The following is a 19965-nucleotide window of genomic DNA, read 5'->3' as shown; positions in this document are numbered from 1 at the left end:
AACCACTGTGCCACCAGGGAAGTCCCTGGCAGGTGGATTCTTAACCACTGTGCCACGAGGGTAGTCCCAGGGCTCTCTTATTTTAGAAATGCATTCTAAGAAGTTATGTATTCAAAGATATGATACCTAGGATTATAAATTTTAAAAACTACTAAGTAAATCTTGATACAAAACACACAAAAATGTGCATAAACACGATAAATGATGTAAGATACACGAAGGGTCCAACACAGTCATTCCATTTATATATACATTTGAAAATAGCTATTACAAAACTAGAATATGCTCTTGCATCAGTCATTTTAATGTTGAGGATGAATTAACAATGGCAGGAGGAAACTGGTTGGAGGGCTATACACAAGTATGTCAAAACGTACATTTTAACTAGGTAAAACTTAAGTCAACTATTCATCCAGTAAATGATTTTCAAAATAAAGATGCAAAACCTATCACTTTATAATCATTCTACTATAGTTTATTAGCTACATTCTTAAAATTGTGGCTACTGTACCTGTAATGGTGGAAAAAGAATACAATAGCAGGCTAATGGCAATGCTTCCCAAATGAATGTTCAGTGAAATTATGTCGGCAATTTGATCTTGGCTATGGTTGGAATATTTACAGCATGGAAACCGGCAAACACTACAAACCAGAGATTAATTTACTGTGTAATTGAATGTCTGGACTTAACACTAAGGTAGCATATATTAATAATGCAGATTATTCCTAAACCTGTATAATATATGTGGCTATTACATTATACATAGTATAAAATTGAGAAAAAGTTGAGAACGTATTCTTTCACTCTTCCAAATTACAATTACATTCAGAAAAGAAATCACTCACATTTTTGGTGAATGAGTGAAATCTAACAGATGTCTTTGTTGTTTACCTGCGCTCTTTTGTCAAAAAAAGAGAAAATAGCCATCTCACAAAATAAAAGTAGGCAAAAGATAGGAATAGAAATTTAACCAGACAGGACATACAGGTAAAAAACAGACACATGAAAAACAAAAATTCAACATCAACCATCCTAAGAAAGGGAATTCCCTGGTGGTCCAGTGGTGAGGACTCCAGGCTCCCACAGCAGGGGGCATGGGTTAGATTCCTGATCAGAAGAACTAAGATCACACATGCTGTGTGACACAGTCAAAAAAAAAAAAAATCCTGAAGAAATGCAATTAAAATCATAATTTCTTATAGATGAATTTTAAAGTCTTCATAGGAGGGGTCAGCCTACATTCAATCTTAGCTTTTAAGGTAGGTTGATCAAGTGTGGGTCCCAAGGGGGGGAGGGCAAGTTCTTGTTAATTAACAATCATCATTTTGGTGAGTTAACATTTTTTCTGGAGGGATGGGAGGAACAGTGAGGCAATGGATCAAGGGCTTAGGAAGAGGATGCTTGGAGACCAGGCCACATAGGGCCACACTAGACATTCTTAGTCCTTCCGTGTCCCTCACACTGCCCAGAACAGTGAGTGGGTCAACCACATAACAGGGCAACAGGAACATCCTTAGGTGGGTATGTAAAGATGGACAGGACCTTAGAAACGAATCACTGCATATGGCCGTAGAGCCCGTGTCAAATCTGGGGTGACACCAATGACCCAGTCTGGAGTTCCTGGCTTAGTGCTGCTGTCCCTGTGGAGAATTTCCCAAGCAGGAGGGTGTTTCTGGGAGATGTGCACTGGTGAAAATGAAGCTGGAGACCCAGCTTCATTCTTAGTGATGCAGATGTCAGATGTGGGTAGTTCATGGTCAGGACACAGCAAGTGGAGGCCCTGCTCAGAGGGGCAGGAGAGAAGACAGTGGACGGGTGCAGTGTGTAGAGGAACCACTCTCATCAAAGGCCTGGCATTAGTGAGTCCTTGTGGAAGTCCCTCAACATCTCTGAGCTGGACACCCCTTCTTTCACAAATGGCAATAATAATAACTGAATCACAGCACTGGATTGGTAGGGTAGATAAATGCAGTCAGTCACAGGAAAGTCATCAATATTGGTTCCCAGAGAAAAGATAATCCTGTCCATCAGCATGGGGCTGGGGTATGAGCAGGGCTCCTGGCGTGGGGGTCGGGGGACAGAAGTGTCAGGATGGACAAGGTGTTCTTTCAGTCCGCAAACCTGGGGGTGGTGGGCAGGGGAGGAGTGAAGTGAACGGACTCCAGATATCCTGAACCAGGAAACCTGGCATTGAAGTCCAGATCCCTGTCCATTTCTGGGAGATCACAAACCGATGACACATCATCTCTGTGTCTCAGTTTCCACTCTAGAAAGGGTCCATTAGCTGCACAGGTTCTTCTCACTCTCTTACCACCCGGAACTCCTTCAATGTCACTGCCGGCCATGTTTGTGATATTCATAAGGCCCTTTCTTCAGTGTGAACTCTCTGATGTTTAATCAAGTGACACCTTTGGGTGAAAGATTTACCACATTCCTTGCACTCAAAAGGCTTTTCTCCAGTGTGGATTTTCCTATGGATGCGGAGGAGCTGTCTTTGCTTAAAGGCTTTCCCACATTCAGTGCACCCATAAGGCCTTTCTCCAGTGTGAACTCTGTGATGATCACAGAGAGAGGATCGACTAGTAAAAGACTGCCCACATTCACTGCACTCATAAGGCCTTTCTCCACTGTGAACTCTCTGATGACGAAGAAGGCTAGAGCTACCAGTAAAACATTTCCCACATTCACTGCACTTATAAGGCCTTTCTCCAGTGTGAATTCTCTGATGATCACGAAGGCTCGACCTAGCAGTAAAAGATTTCCCACATTCACTGCAGTCATAAGGCTTTTCTCCATTGTGAACTCTCTGATGATACCGGAGGCCACTCCTAGCAACAAAAGATTTCCCACATTCACTGCACTCATAAGGCCTTTCTCTAGTATGAACTCTCTGATGACACTTGAGGTTCAGCTCAGGAGTTAAAGATTTCTCACATTTACTGTACTCATAAACTTGTTCTCCAGTGTGAAATTTCTTATGGGCATTGAGGTGTGCCTTTTGGCTAAAGAACTTCCCACATTCACTGCACTCGAAAGGCCTCACTCCACTGTGAACTCTCCAATGATTACAAAGGTTTGACCTACTCGTAAACGATTTTCCACATTTATTGCACTCATAAGGCTTTTCTCCAGTGTGAACATTCATATGGGCACTGAGTTGCTCATTTCGGCTAAAGAATTTCCCGCATTCACTGCACTCAAAAGGTCTTTCTCCACTGTGAATTCTCTGATGATTACAAAGGATCGACCAAGTAGTGAAAGATTTCCCACATTCACTGCACTCATAAGGCCTTTCTCCAGTGTGTACTCTCAGATGATAATAGAGGCCAGAGCTAGTAGTAAGAGATTTCCCACATTCATTGCACTCGTAAGGTTTTTCTCCAGTGTGAACTCTCTGATGTGCAAGGAAATTGGATTTGCGGGCAAAAAATTTTCCACATTGGGTGCATTGATAAGGTTTTTCTCCAGTGTGAACTCTCTGATGTTCAATTAAGTTCCACTTTTGGATGAAAGATTTAGCACATTCCTTGCATTCATAAGGCTTTTCTCCACTGTGGATTTTCCTATGTGCTCTGAGGTACTTCCTTAGGCTAAAGAATTTCCCACATTCACTGCAGTCATAGAGCATTCCTCCACAGTTAACTCTCTGATGTGTAAGGAAATGGGATTTGTGGCTAAAAAATTTTCCACAATGGCTGCATTCATAAGGCCTTTCTCCATTGTGAACTTGCTCATGCTGAATAAGGTTAGTTCTTTGGGTGAAGGCTTTCCCACATTCTCTGAACTCACAAAACCCATCAGTAGTGAGAACTCTCTCATCCTGAGTAAGTATTTCTGTGTGGCTGGAGGCTTTCTTGCCTTCTCCCCAGCTGTGATGACCTTTTCCATTGTGAAAAACAGCTTCACACTCCTTACTGTTGTTCAGTTTCTTCCTGGTATTAGTGGCCTGTGGCTGAAGTTCCATGTTGGCCACATAGTTGTTCCCAATCTCCATGGAGGTAGAGAGATTCCCTGTTACATGGATTGTGCAGCTTTTGAAAAATGCGGGTCTCCCCATATCACAGCTGAAGGGTTTCTCTCTAATGTGCTGCTTCTGGTGCTCTTGAAGGTTTGCAGTGAAATAGAACTGTTTCCCACATGCCGCACATGTGTATGATTTCTGCTCCCTATTTGTTCCTTGCTCTTCAGCCAAGTGCAAAATATCTCTCAAAACTGGGATACACATCTTACACGGCTGGGCCTTCTCAGGATATGAACCTGCCCTGGGGATCCTCATCTGTGACACTCCTGCAGATACACTCTGTTCAGAAGGCGTTTCTTCATCCTCAACTGCAGAAAAAGAACCTGAAAACAAAGAAGCGATGATGAAGTTCATGTTGAGTTTACTGGGGGGAGTGAGGCCATCACAAGTCTACATTTGATAAGTGAAAGAACCAGTCCACAGGATTGTGTTCAGGAAATGAATTTGGGGTCAAATTGAGAAGCAGCTGCTCTCACCAAGTACAGGACACAAGAACTGGATGGGGCCCAAAGCAAAAGGCATCTTGTACAATTCACTCCTTTGTCAATGGCCTTTACCAGGACCGCATCTCCTGATGACCTGTGATACTGTACAGAAGTGTATGTCCATATATACACTACGAAATGTAAAACAGATAGCTAGTAGGAAGCAGCCACATAGCACAGGGAGATCAGCTCAGTGCTTTGTGACCACCTAGAGGAGTGGGATAGGGAAGGTGGGAGGGAGATGCAAGAGGGAGGGGATATGGGGATATATGTATACATATAGCTGACTCACGTTGTTATACAGCAGCAACTAACACAACAATGTAAAGGAATTATACCCAATAAAGATGTTAAAGAAAAAAAAAAAAGAAGTGTATGTCCAAGTCTCAGAAAATCTGACTGCAACAGGTCACTGGCATTCCAGAAATATTAAAGGATTCCTTATGTTGAGGACACAAATAGTGTCAGTAGGTACTACGGGAAAAACAGTGTGAAGACCACATGAGATAAGTGGTTTAGAGAGGTGGTAGGGAATGAATCCAAGGGTGCAGTCAGAATAAAAATGGGTAGTAGTAGAAATGACAAGTTGGCAGAATGTCACAAATGGAGAAAGACGAGAGAAGTGATTAGTAGCCACTGACAATGGCACTAAAACACTAGTCAAGAGGAAGTCATACTTCTTGATATGACTTAAACACAGACCTAATATCAAGGCCTCTCCCAGGTGTCATTCAAACACAGACCTAATATCAAGGCCTCTCTCAGTTGTCAGTCATCTTAATCAGGCTACCTCTGAGGCTTTTTGCTGAGACCAGAGTCATGTCCATCTGATGAAGCCCAAAGGACTCTCCATCCCGATTTGACCAACTACATGGGACACAAATGATACAAGTCCGAACATAGGATGGCTGAATAGCCAACACTGGCCCAGAGGAACTCAGTACACAATACACAATATATAAATATTGTATTTCATGTCTGGTGCAGGGAATTTCCTGGTGGCCCAGTGGTTAAGACTCTTTGTTTCTAATGCAAGGGGCACAGGTTTAATTCTTGGTCAGGCATGCCACACATTGGGGCCAAAAAAAAGAACATCTGGTGGAACCAGAGGAAAGGATGTACAGTGGATGGAGTACAAAATATTAGGAATGTATCTCGCCACCTAAACAACTATTGTACTGGCAGAATCTAATTAATCTCTTTTGCAACCATGGCATCTTCTGAAGATCTGCAGTGTACCACAAAACAGTTTGAAAAGACAAGGCTTCAGAATCAAAATCAAATATCATAGGGATGTTTGAACAATCGCATTGGGAATATAAAATAATTATGACTAATATGATAATTAATGTCTACTAATGGATAAAGCAGACAGCATACAATGCCAGAAGGGAAATGTAAGCTGAGAGATGAAAATTTTAACAAAGGACCAAAAAGAAATGCTAAAGATCAAGTACACCACAACAGAAATGAAGAATGACTGTGATGGGCTTATTCGTACCCTGGACACAGCTAAGGAGAGAATCTTTGAGCTTCTTTTTCTGTTAGGAGAAACTTCCAAAACTGAAAGATGAAGTGAAAAAATACAAAAATTAAAATTTAAAAAAATACCTGAATATACAACATCCGTGGGACAACCACAAAAGGTTTAACACACACATATGGAAACATCTCAAACAGAAAGAAAAAAAGAAACGGAAGAAATACTTGAGGCAATAATGATGGAGAATTTCTAACAAAATCATGTCAGACACCAACCAACAGATCCAGAAAGCTCAGTGAACATGAGGCAGGTTTAATACCAAAAACACTACATCTTAGGTTTATCACATTCAAATGCAGAAAAAAAAAGTACTAAAAGAGCCTAAAGGAATCAACACCTTTCCCAAGAGAAGCAAAAAAAAAAACAATTACATTTGACTTCTCCTCAGAACTCAGGGAAATAAGAACTGAATGCAGTAAAATATTTAAAGTGGGAAGGGGGAGGGGACATCACTAACCTAGAATTTGGTAACCAGCAACATAAATCTTCAACACAGATGATGAAATAAATACGTTCTTAGACACAGAAAAATTGTAGGACTATATTAAAAGGAGTTCTTCAGAGAGGAAATATGACATAGATCACAAATTTGGGCTTATAGAGAAAGGAAGACCATAAGAGAGTAAAAAACTTTCATTGACATAAAATTGACATGGGACATTGTATTTCTTTAAGTTGTACAACATGATTTATGTATACACTGCTATGAGTACCACAATAAGTTTAGTTAACATACATAATTATATATTTTTTCTTCTGATGAGAACTTCTAAGATCTACCCTTTGGAAACTTCTAAATGTACAACACAGTTTTGTTAACTAGAGTCACTATGCTGTGCACTACATCCCCAGGACTTACTCATCTTATAACTAGAAGTCTGTAACTTCTGACACCCTTCACTCACTTCATCTAACCACCTTGCCCCGCTCTGGCAATCACTAATCCTCTCTCTGTACCTGAGTTTGGTGGTGTTGTTGTTTTAAAGACTCAACATGTAAGTATACTCATGTAGTACAGGTAAACCTGGAACAACATGGGTTAAAACTACTTGGGTCCACTTGTACAGAGATATTTTTCAACAAATACACACAGGATCACATGATCTGTAGCTGGATAAATCCACAAATGGGAAAACTTCAGAATCAGAGCGCTGACTATGAGAATTCAGCATCCACAGATTTCAGTATATGCAGGGGCTCCTGGAACCAATCCTCCGTGGAAACAGTGGGACAAGTGGATTTGTCTTTCTGACTTATTTCACTTAGCATAATGTCCTCAAGGTCTATCCATGTTGAGGCAAATGGCAAGATTTCCATCTTTTTTTTGGGGGGGGGCGAGGTACGTGGGCCTCTCACTGTTGTGGCCTCTCCCGTTGTGGAGCACAGGCTCAGGACGCGCAGGCTCAGTGGCCATGGCTCACGGGCCCAGCCGCTCCGCGGCATGTGGGATCTTCCTGGACCGGGGCACGAATCCGCGTCCCCTGCATCGGCAGGCGGACTCTCAACCACTGCGTCACCAGGGAAGCCCCATCTTTCTTTATAGTTGTATAATATTGAATAATATGCCACATATACCACATGTTTGTTAGATCCACTCATCCATCAATGGACACTTAGGTTGTTTCCATATCTTGAATATTGTAAATAATGCTGCAATAAACCTGAGGTACAGATATCTTTTTCAGATGATGATTTCACTCCCTGTGGATAATTACACAGAGGTGTGATTGCTGGACCATATGGAAGTTCCTTTTTGAATTTTGTAAGGATTCTCCATAGTTTACCATAGTAGTTGTAACAATGTATACTCCCACCAACAGTGCACAAGGGGTCCCTTTTCTCCACAACTTCACCAACACTTATTTCTTGGCTTTTTCACAACAGACATTGTAACATGTGTGAGGTGGTATCTCACAGTGCTTTTTTTCCCTAACTTTTTATTTATTTTTGGCTGCAATGTGTCTTCATTGCTGCATGTGGGCTTTCTCTAGTTGCAGTGAGCGGGGGCTAGTCTTTTGTTGTGGTGCGTGGGTTTCTCATTGTGGTGGATTCTCTTGTGGCAGAGCATGGGCTCTATGCGCGCAGCCTTAAGTAGTTGCAGCACGCAGGCTTGATAATTGCAGCACACAGGCCCTAGAGTGCATAGGCTTCAGCGGTTGTGTCGCATGGGCTCAGTAGTTGCAGTGCAGGATGTAGGGCGCACAGACTTCAGTAGTTGTGGCACTCGGACTCAGAAGTTGTGGCTCATGGGCTCTAAAGCACAGGCTCAGTAGTGTGGGGCAGGGCCTTAGTTGCTCTGCAGCACGTGGGACCTTCCCAGATCAGGGATCTAAACCACGTCCCCTGCAGTGGCAGGTGGATTATTATTTTTTTAAATAAATGTACTATTTATTTATTTATTTTTGGCTGTATTGGGTGTTCGTTGCTGTATGCAGACTTTCTCTAGTTGCCGTAAGCAGGGGCTCTCTTCGTTGTGGTGCACGGGCTTCTCATTGCAGTGGCTTCTCTTGTTGTGGAGCACGGGATCTACATGCGCGGGCTTCAGAAGTTGTGGTTCATGGGCTCTAGGGTGCAGGCTCAGTAGTTGTAGCTCACATGCTTAGTTGCTCCACGGTATGTGGGATCTTCCCAGACCAGGGCTCGAACCCATGTCCCTGCATTGGCAGGTGGCTTCTCAACCACTGTGCCAGCAGGGAAATCCTCATTGTGGTTTTGATTTGCATTTCCCGACCATTAGTGATATTGAGCATCTTTTCACATAGTTGTTGCCCATATGCATGTCTTCTAAGGAACAATAGTAACTGTATACTCCATTATGCATTTTTTAAATTTATTTATTTATTTATTTTTGGTTGCATTGTGTCTTCACTGCTGCATGTGGGCTTTCTCCAGTTGTGGCGAGCAGGAGCTATTCTTTGTTGAGGTATACAGGCTTCTCATTGCAGTGCCCTCTCCTGTTGCAGAGCACAGGCTCTAGGTGCACAGGCTTCAGTAGTTGTGGCATGCAGGCTCAGTAGTTGTGGCTCACGGGCTCCAGAGCACAGGCCCAGCAGCTGTAGCACATGGGCTAGCTGCTCCACAGCATGTGGGATCCTCCCAGACCAGGGCTTGAACATGTGTCCCCTGCACTGGCAGGCAGACTCGCAACCACTGCACAACCAGGGAAGCCCCATTATGCATTTTTAAACACACCCATTTATGTATGCTTTGTAAAATTAAAACAAATGAGAACAATAATACAATGCAGGAGAGATAGTAATTAGGATTTTTTTAAATTATAAAGTATTCAAACTACCAAGGCAGCCATACAGTGTTATATGAAAGTGGACTTCAATCAGATGTAAATACAGAGTGCAAACTCTAGCACAACTACATAAAAAAAAAAAAAATGAAAAGAAAATGAGTAGATCTGATACACTAACAAGGAGAGAAAATGCAATCATACAAGGTACTCGATCTAAACAGTAAAAACAAGAGTGGAAGACTAACATAGGAACAAAGAATAAGGGCAATGGTAGAAAATGGTAACAAATACATTAAATATATATCCAACTATATCAATATATTAAACACTGATAGTCTTAATGCACCAATGAAAAGAGAGATTATCAGAGTGAATCCATAAGCAGGAGTCAGCTATATGTTCTCTCAAAACAACCCACTTTACTTATTTATTTATTTTATAACTTTATTGGAGTATAATTGGTTTACAATGTTGTGTTAGTTTCTGTTGTATAACAAAGTGAATCAGCTATCTGTATACGTATATCCCCATATTCCCTCCCACTTGAGCTTCTCTCCCACCCTACCCATCCCACCCCTCCAGGTCATCACAAAGCATCGAGCTGATCTCCCTGTGCTATGCGGTTGCTTCCAACTAGCTATTTACTTTACATTTGGTAGTGTATATATGTCAATGCTACTCTCTCACTTCGCCCCAGCTTACCCTTCCCCCTCCCCGTGTCCTCAAGTCCATTCTCTACATCTGTGTCTTTATTCCTGTCATGCTCCTAGGTTCATGAGTACCATTTTTTTTAAGATTCCATGTATATGCATTAGCATATGGTATTTGTTTTTCGCTTTCTGACTTACTTCACTCTGTATAACAGACTCTAGGTCCATCCACCTCACTACAAATAACTCAATTTTGTTCATTTTTATGGCTGAGTAATATTCCATTGTATATATGTATCTCATCTTCTTTATCCATTCAACTGTTGATGGACATTTAGGTTGCTTCCATATCCTGGCTATTGTAAATAGTGCTGCAATGAACACTGTGGTACATGTAGTTTTTTGAATTCTGGTTTTCTCAGGGTATATCCCCAGTAGTGGGATTGCTGGGTCATATGGTAGTTATATTTTTAGTTTTTCGAGGAACCTCCATACTGTTCTCCATAGTGGCTGTATCAACTTACTGTGTGCACACTTTCTCTAGTTCCAGCGAACAGGGGCTACTCTTCATTGTGGTGCACAGGCTTCTCATTGTGGTGGCTTCTCTTGTAGAATACGGGATCTGGGCACACGGACTTCCGTAGTAGCAGCACACAGGCTCAGTAGTTGTGCTCACAGGCTAAACTGCTCTGTGGCACATGGGATCTTCCTGGACCAGGGATCGAAGCCATGTCCCCTGCATTGGCAGGTGGATTCTTAACTGATGCACCAGGAGTGAAGTCCAGAAACCCACTTTAAATACAAATATGAGAGAATTCCTTGGCAGTCCTGTGGTTAGGACTTGGCGCTTTCACTGCTTTAGCCCAGGTTCAATCCCTGGCCAGGGAACTAAGACACTGAAAGCTGTGGCACAGCCAAAAAACAAAAAGAAAAAAAAGTCCACCAATACATGATCTCATTGACAGATTTGGAAAACCAGATCTGGCAAAATCCAACACCCATTCATGATCAAAATCTCCATCTCCTAGTAAACTAAAAACGGAAAAAAAAAAACCGTTAACTTGACAATCTAAGTAAAACCCTATAACTATCATCTTTACCAGATGAAAAACTAGAGAAAAACTAGAAATTTTCGCAATAAGATGAAGAAGGCAAGGATGTTCCCTCTGGCAACTCCCTTTCAATTTTATACTAGAAGTCATAATTAATGGACTGAGAAGAGAAAGTTATATAAAAGTTATACTGATCGGGAAGGAAGGAATCAAACTGCCTTCATTCTCAGATGATATAACCAGCTATGTAAAAACCAAAATATACACCAAAAATACCCCCAAACAAATCCTGGAACTTGGAAGCAATTATAGCACGGTGTTAGGATACAAGGATACTATACAAAACTCAATCACTTTCCAATACATCAAGAATAAACAAATGAAATTTGAAATTAAAAACACAAGACCATGTACATTAACACCCCCCTAAACAAGTGGAGAGAAAAAGGAAGAAACAATTATAAATCTACCAAGATATATACAAGATTTACACGAGGAGGGACTTCCCTGGTGGCGCAGTGGTTAAGAATCTGTCTGCCATTGCAGGGGACGTGGGTTTGATCACTGGTCCATTAAGATCCCACATGCTGTGGAGCAACTTAGCCTGCGAGCCACAACTACTGAGCCCATGTGCCACAACTACTGAAGCCCATGTGCCTAGAGCCCATGCTCCGCAACAAGAGAAGCCAGCGCAATGAGAAGCCTCCGCACCGCCATGAAAAGTAGCCCCTGCTCACCGCAACTAGAGAAAGCCTGCATGCAGCAAGAAAGATCCAACGCAGCCAAAAATAAATAAATAAATAAATATAAAAAGAAAAAAACCTACATAAGGGAAACTCTAAAACTCTGATGAAGAAATCAAAGAACTAAATAAATGGAACTAAATAAATTGAAAGATATTCACGTTCAACAATATGAAGACCCAGTACTGTCAAGAAGTCAGTTCTTCCCAATTTCACATAGACTGCACCTAGATTCAATGCAATCCAAATCAAAATCCCAGCAAATTATTTTGTGGATATAAGTAAACTGATCCTAAAGTTTATACAGAGAGGCAAAAGTCCCAGAATAAGCAACACCATTCTGAAGAACAAAGGTCGCAGACTGACACTACTCAACTTCAAGACTTAGTATCTTAAAAAGAAAAAGAGGCTTCCCTGGTGGCACAGTGGTTGAGAGTCTGCCTGCCGATGTAGGGGACACGGGTTCGTGCCCCGGTCCGGGAAGATCCCACATGCCGCGGAGCAACCAAGCCCGTGAGCCACAACTACTGAGCCTGTGCATCTGGAGCCTGTGCTCCGCAGCAAGAGAGGCCGCAATAGTGAGAGGCCCGTGCACTGCGATGAAGACTAGCCCCCGCTTGCCACAACTAGAGAAAGCCCTCACACAGAAATGAAGACCCAACACAGCCAAAAATAAATAAAAAGAAAAACAGAAAAAGAAAGAAAAAGGAAAAGAAAAACAAGATTTAGTATCTAATGTAATCAAGCCTGGGAATTCCCTGGCACGCCTTGGTTAGGACTCCGCACACTCACTGCCGAGGGCCCAGGGTTCAATCCCTGGTTGGGAAACTAAGAACTTACAAGCTGTGTGGCATGGCAAAAAAAAAAAAAAAAATGTAATCAAGCCAGTGCAGTATTGTCGAAAGGATAGAGAAACTGATCAATGAACAGTATTGAGAGCGCAAAAACAGATCTACAGAAATACACTCATCTGACTTTTGACAGATGACAAGTGTAATACAAAGGGAAAAAAAGAAGTCTTTTGAATAAATAGTAGTGGAACAATTGAACATCACATGCCAAGACATGAATTCTGGACACAAACTTTACACCCTTCACAAAAATTAACTCAAAATGGATCATGGACCTAAAAGTTAAGTACAAAAAACCCTTAAAATTCAGTACAAAAACAACAACCCAAATACAAAATGAGCAAAACACCTTAACAGACACCTTATTAAAAGAAGATATACACATGACAATTTAGCATATACAAAGATGCACCGAAATGCAAATTAAACTCAAAAGCAGATACCAATACATACCTATAAAAATAGCCAAAGTCCAAACACTGACAACACCAAATGCTGGTAAGGGTGTGGAGCAACAGGTATTTCATTCATTGCCGATTGGAATGCTTAATGGTAGCGTCCACTTTGAAAGGCAGTTTGGTAGTTTCTTACTAAACTGAATGTAATCTTATATCCTCCAGCAACTGTACTCTGTGGTATTTATAGAAAGGAATTGAAAATGGACCTACACACAAAAAGTTTCAAACAGATATTTACAGTAGCTTTATTCATAACTTTCAAAACTTGGAAGTAATCAAGAAGTCCTTCCGTAGATGAATGGATAAACATGATACATCCAGAGAACAGCAACATTATTTACAACTAAACTGCAATGAGCTATCAAGTCATGAAAAGACATGTAGAAAACTTAAAATGCATGTTACTATGTGAAAGAAGCTAAGATGAAAAGCCTACATACTGTATGAGTCCAAGGATATGACATTCTCAAAAAGGGGAAACTAATGGACAGTAAAAAAAGTAATCGGGGGATACCAAGGAGTACAGGGGAAGAAGGGATGAACAGGTGGGGCATGGATAATTTTTAGTTCAAAAATGGAACACATTCTGTATGATACTATAATGGTGAATACATATCATTATACATTTATCAAAGCCCACAGAATGTACACCATGAGTGAACCCTATCGCAAACTTTAGATTTTGAGTGATAATGATGTGTTCGTGTAGGTTCATCTATTTTAACACTCAGATGGGGGATTTTTGATTCAATGCAATCCCTATCAAAAACAATGACGCCTTCAAGAAATAGAAAAATTCAGACTCAAATTCACATAGACTCTCAAGGGATTCAATACAGCCAAAGCAATTGTGAAAAACAACAAAGTTGAAGGATTCACAACACATGAATTCAAACTTTCTTACAAAGCTACAGTAAGCAAAACAGCATAAAGTGCTACTGGCATAAAGACAGATATATACTCCAATGGAATAGAACAGAGATTAGAGTGTCTAAAAATCAGCCCTCAGATATATGATGCAATAATTACTAACAAGAATATGATTTCCATTGAATAAGGACAGCCTTTTCAACAAACGGCGCTGGGAAAACCGGATACCCACATGCACAACAATGAAATTAGAACCTTACCTAACACCATACACAAAAATTCACTCAAAATATATCAAAGGCCTAAACGTAAGAGCTAACACTAAAAAGGTTTTAGAAAAAACAAACAAGAAAAGCTTCAAAACGTTGGATTCAGCCATGATTTCTTGCCTTTGACAACAAAGGCAAAAGCAACAAAACAAAAAATAAACAAATTGGACCTCATAAAAATGAACAATTTTGGTCGCATACCTTTAATTTACACAAACTTATGTGTCATTATAGCCCAAGAAAGCTGGGGGAAGAAAGGAAAAAATGAAACACTTTTTAACATCAAAGGACACTATAAACACAGTAAGAAAGAAACCACAGATTGGGAGAAAACATTTCCAAAACACGTATATAAAAAGGGATTCATATCCAGAATCTATGGATAAATCTGTAATTCAACAACAACCATGGGAGAAAACATTTCCAAAACACGTATATAAAAAGGGATTTATATCCAGAATCTATGGATAAATCTGTAATTCAACAACAACCAAAAACCCAACTTGATTAATAAATAAAAAAGGACTTGAACAGATATTTTTCTAAAGCTGTACAAATGGCCAATAAGCACACCGAAAGGGAAGTAACTGAAATAAGAAAAATAAGAAAAATATACCATTTCACCCCCATTAGGATGGCTATGATGAAAAGAACAGAAAATAACAGGGACCTCCCTGGCAGTCCAGTGGTTAAGATTGCACGCTGTCACTGAAAGGGGCGCAGGTTCGATCCCTGGTCATCACTTCTTGGGGAACTAAGATCCTGCATGCCCCCCGGCAAGGCCAAAACAAGAGAACAGAAAATAACAGATGCTGGCACATTCTGGGTGGAGCAGTGGTTAAGACTCTGCGCTTCTAACGCAGGGGGTCAGGGTTCGATTCCTGGTCAGGAAACTAGATCCCACATGCATGCCACAACTAACAGTTCGCATGCCACAACTAAAGAGTCTGCAAGCCGCATCTAAGGAACGAGCGAGCCGCCACTAAGGAACCCACCTGCCACAACTAAGATTTGGCAAAACCGAAATAAATAAATGTTAAAAAAATAAAAAGAGACAAAAAAAAAGGATGCTGGCATGGATATAGAGAAATTGGAATCTTGAAGAAAGGTCTTGCAAAAACATCTATGGTCCGTTTTAGTACTAACCATGTCAGTGACAACACTGTGACACAGTCAAACACAAAAATATGTCACGTAGAAGAATGGAGCAAAACTTGGGTACCATTCATTTGGACAGTCACCTGGCCAAAGAGAGGGCAAACAAGGAGGGATCGATCAGGCAGATGGCAAGACTACTGACCATGACAGTCTCCCAAGTCAACAGAAATAAAAGCAAAAATAAACAAATGGGACCTAATCAAACTTATAAGCTTTGGCACAGCAAAGGAAACCATAAAGAAAACAAAAAGATATCTTATTTCCAAATAATGTGACAAAGGCTTAATCTCCAAAATATATAAATAGCTATACAACTCAATAACAAACAACCTAGAAGACCTAAATAAACATCTCTCTAAAGCAAAAACACAAATGGGCAATAGCACATGAAAATATACCCATCATCGCTAATTTTCAGAAAAATACAAATCAAAACTATTCAATACAATGAGGTACAACCTCACACAACTCAGAATGGCCATCATTAAAAAGCCTACAAATAACAAGTGTAGGAGAGGGTGTGGAGAAAAAGGAAACCTCTTACACTGCTGCTGGGACTATAAACTGGTACAGCCACTATGGAGAACAGTATGGAGGTTTCTCAAAAAATGAAAATTAGAGTTACCATATATTCCAACAATCCTATTCCTCACCATATATCCAGAGAAAAACGTGGTTTGAAAGGATACGTGCACCCCAATGTTCAATGCAGCACTGTTTACAATAGCCAAGACATGGAAGAAACCTAAATGTTCATTGACAGTTGAATGGATAAAGAAGATGTGGTGCTTATATACCATGGAATATTACTCAGCCATTAAAACGAATGAAATAATGCCATTCAGAGCAACATGGATAGACCTACAGATTGTCATACTGAGTAACGTTAAGTCACAAAGAGAAAGATATGCAGAATCTTAAAAAAAGTTGATACATATAAACTTATTTAGAAAACAGAAACAGACTCACGGACTTAGAGAATGAACTTGTGGTTGCCAGGGGGGAAGGGGGAAGGGGATGGATAGTTAGGGAGTTTGGAACTGACATGTACACACTGCTGTATTATAAGTGGATAACCAGGGACCTACTGTACAGCAAATATTAAAACAAAATTGTAAATCAACAATACTTCAATAAAATTAAAAACAATAAACAAAAAAAGACTACTGACCCTGAATCCTTAGCTGCAACTTTGGGGCGACTGGTGTTTGGGCACTAAGGACTAGGGATGCACTCTGCCTAGCCATAGTAACCACAGCACATAACCAAGGAATTTAAGAAGAAAGCAGTGCCCATGTTCCAGATGTGAGGACAGAGCTGCCCTTGAGGAAGAGAAGAAAGGAAGAACCTAGCTCACAGGATAGGGGTGGGTGTGAGGGTCTTACCCAGCATGCATACAAGTGCAAAGTTCTCCAGCATGACATCAAGGTACAGGTGTATCTGAACCTCAGCAAGAAGACACCATTCCTCCCAGGAGAAGTACACGGCCACATCCTCAAAGGTCACACTGCCCTGGTATAACAGGGACAAATAAAACCATGAACGTTCTCACTCCTGAAAACCCACAATCCATCTTCCCACACATTTCCCCTACTGCCCAACGAGATGGAGCCATTTGAGACCTGGGGTAGAAAACCTCCCTCCTCTGATCTGAATCGCCCATTGCCTCCAGAACACACAGGCAGTCATTTGAAGCCGAAATCCTGCTCTTCTGTGCTGTTTATTCTCACCAGAAAATAAAGGAGACCTGCACTTACCTAAACCAACTCAACCTCACCTCAAAGTACTTCCACATACTGGTATGGGTTCTAGGAGTAACCTTCCATACTCCCTCCATAGACCCTCTGGGCCTGCACTCTGTACCCAGAGCATGAGGTTCTCCAAGGTCCCAAAACCAAAAAGCTAGTAGAATGGCAGGTGAAGAGCCCTAAGACACCTCAAATACAGAGAATGTGTGCATGGGGGTCAAAACAAGTGAGGACTGTGACAACCTCCTTTCACTAAAAGTGCTTCTGCAGCCCTGGGAATCTGTGGGAACAAGAAGGCCATAGAAGAAAGTGACCATGGTGGTACTCCAGGGGCTCAGGCCTTCCATGTCCCCATGGCGGTACCAGAGCCAGGTAACCTCGGGCTGACTGGCTAATCTCCCCTCCCTGCCTCCGTCTCCAGTGCTACCGTTTATCAGTTGTGACCTTGGAAAAGCCACAACTTCCCTCTGCCTCAAAGTCGTCATCACCCACCTATAGTCTTTCCTTCCACTGAACAGGCTTTGGAGCATTTTTTAAAGCCTCACTCATATCGTGTCCTTCCTTTGATCAAAACTCTCCACCGCTCCGAGGGCCCTAAGAAGAAAGGTACAACCTCTCAGCTACCACTCCAGATGAAGCCTGGCCTCAAACTTGGTTCCTCGCAGAAACAAGACGTAGTACACGTCCCCGGAAAGTTCCTGCTTCAGTTGCGTCTCCAAGCCTCACTCACACCGCATATACTGGTGGTTAGAAATAGATAAACCACCCCTGAAGCCCTCACTGTCGTAGACCAGACGTGACCAGGCGCCGCTCACTCGGGGCGTTCGTATTTCGGTGGGGAAACGGGCAAGCAAGAACCCGGAGACCGCAGCGTTTACCTGAGGTGGGTCTGTCAGCGCAGGCGCCGCCATCGGAGTCTTTTCGTGCAGCGGAGTGGCGACAGCCCAGCAACCGGGTCGGAGTCGGCACGGTTACTCCCCACAAGCGGCGGCGTCCTCCCCGACCCTAAGACCCGCCCCTGTGTAGTGCGCACAAACCCTCCACTTCCGCCTCTTGGGCTCCTCACCTCGTTCCCAACACCGCACAGCGGAGCTATTGACCAGGTCTACAGCCTCAACAACAATCAAAATGTCCGCCACGAAGACACCGGAAGTCCCCCTCCCTGATGTTCCGCTCCCGGAAATGCCTTTTCTAGATTTTCATTGGGTGAACGTTCCCTTAGCGCAAGTTCTTCTGGGTAATGTAGTTCCAAGGCCTGAAGCAGTGGCGCCCCACACTGGAAGCACCAGGAAAAAAGCCTTAACAGCACCGAGGAGAGCGCTGGGAAATCGGCTGGTGTGGGGCGGCCGAGGAATCGGCTCCATCCCTCTTAAGGTCTGGGTGGGGATACATGAGGGAAAGGGGGGGATACTTCAGAGCAATTTATTTAATCTCAGACTCCTTGAAGCCAAACCACGTCGACATCCAGCGGTAACTAGAAGTAAATAATCATCCTATTGCTCTTGAAACGCATGCACCCTGAAGTGCTAGAGTCATTTTGTAAGTTATGGTCAGGGACAAGAAAAACGACAGGACCCTGACTGGGAATCTGGAAAGGAGATATTGGGCAGGCCTGATGCAGCTAAACAAGAGGGAAAGCACTGCTTTTGGTCCCACCAGCAAAGACTCTCCTGGCTGCATAGTTAGTGATTGTTCCCAAGTCAGTGAGAAACACTGACAGATGATCTGGCCACCCAGAATGGCTGTATTCGTGCTCTATGTACATCCCTGCCCCCCCAGTCTGATTCACCTGTACCCTACTCACATGCCTGACCTTCCCCGTTAATCATAAGGCTTAATCAGTCAATGCTTACCTTCTTGCCCTAGCCACAGGTAGTGATTGTTCTAATCGTTAGATCATAACTTCTTCACATTGATAGTTTATCAAAGGGGTTGTGAGTGCTGTTCTCCTGTGATGGTTTCCGAGAACTGATGAGCCAACCTCACGTCAATTCCCTCTAAATCAGGTAACGTCCTTCTGCTCCCCAGTAAAAAAGAACTGCAGTCACATTCTGCCTCCTCTCTGCAGACCATGTTGGGAGTGTGTCTCCAGGACCTTGCTCTGGATAAGTAAGATCCCCTATCCATTAAACCATTGATGTCTCTGTCCTTGTCTCTGGGCTCTTTCTTTGGTCTTCAAGCTGGGCAATTATTCATATATTATCCTGCCTCTGGGACAAGACCCCTTACTCTCTCCCAGCTAATCAGTGTCTCCAGCCTCCACCACTCCCGCCCTGCTGTGACACCGCTCCACAGGGAGAAGGCAGGGCCAGTGTGGCTTCTCTGAGTGTATGGTGGAGTGGGTGAGCTGTGGCCAAACACCTACCGTCAGAGATGTGGGCTGCTTCTCATGTACCAGTGGAGCAAGTTCCCACAATGGCCACCGCAGCCCCACCTGAGCTCTGCCCTGGGACTGGGTTGCCTCTTAATCCATAAATGGAGTCTTTCCCTGGTCTTGACTGCCCCAGATCCAGCGACATGTTGGGGCATGGAGTTAGTGGAGCCAGAGCATTTCTTCTGCTCTGGCTGGGGTATGTGGTGAACCTGCTTACTGGAAACCGGCAGCTGCTGAAGCAGACCTCTCTATGTCCGGCCTCAGGACGAGGTGGGAGCATGCACACTCCTTCCAAACAGGGTCCAGCCTCCTCCAACCTTTCTCTCTGTCCCGCTGGTCCTCCAACCAGTAAGGAGGTTTGCCCCTACCACATAGAATCTAGGACTGGATCACCCAGTCTGGACTCGATCAGCTCACTGCCCAGGGTGCGTGTCTGCCCATGTGATCTCCCTTCTCCTCTGAGTCCCACATCTCTAGACCCCAGTGCTTTTCTTCCCT

At 42.6% G+C, this 19965-nt stretch overlaps 1 protein-coding gene across 7 annotated transcripts; it reads right to left on the bottom strand.

The window, feature by feature from the left end:
- Positions 1-224: 224 nt before the first annotated feature.
- On the bottom strand, positions 225-18255 carry LOC131744784 (zinc finger protein 211-like). 7 transcript variants are annotated; one of them, XM_059044646.2, is made up of 4 exons: positions 18160-18226; positions 16731-16857; positions 10469-10976; positions 225-4345 (listed from the first exon to the last, which is right to left on the bottom strand). In XM_059044646.2, the coding sequence occupies exon 4, from the start codon at positions 4275-4277 to the stop codon at positions 2358-2360; it is 1920 nt and encodes a 639-aa protein (XP_058900629.1). In that variant the 5' UTR covers positions 4278-4345; positions 10469-10976; positions 16731-16857; positions 18160-18226; the 3' UTR covers positions 225-2357. The 7 variants fall into 7 exon arrangements, with proteins under 7 accessions (XP_058900629.1, XP_058900626.1, XP_066876005.1 ...); XM_059044643.2 differs by lacking the exon at positions 10469-10976 and having other exon boundaries at positions 17972-18255; XM_067019904.1 differs by lacking the exon at positions 10469-10976.
- Positions 18256-19965: the final 1710 nt, after the last annotated feature.

Source organism: Kogia breviceps, chromosome 18 (assembly GCF_026419965.1).
Source record: "Kogia breviceps isolate mKogBre1 chromosome 18, mKogBre1 haplotype 1, whole genome shotgun sequence".
NCBI classification, from domain to species: Eukaryota; Metazoa; Chordata; class Mammalia; order Artiodactyla; family Physeteridae; genus Kogia; species Kogia breviceps.
Note: the sequence above shows the minus strand (reverse complement) of the source record. Positions and strands in the feature narration are given on the sequence as shown.

Coding starts and splice junctions, on each gene's coding strand:
- LOC131744784 (XM_059044643.2), bottom strand. CDS start 18,004: ATGGCGGCGCCTGCGCTGACAGACCCACCTCAG. Junction 16,858..17,971: donor CGCTGACAGACCCACCTCAG/GTAAACGCTGCG, acceptor CTGTTATACCAG/GGCAGTGTGACCTTTGAGGA. Junction 4,346..16,730: donor TGCACTTGTATGCATGCTGG/GTAAGACCCTCA, acceptor CTTTGTTTTCAG/GTTCTTTTTCTGCAGTTGAG.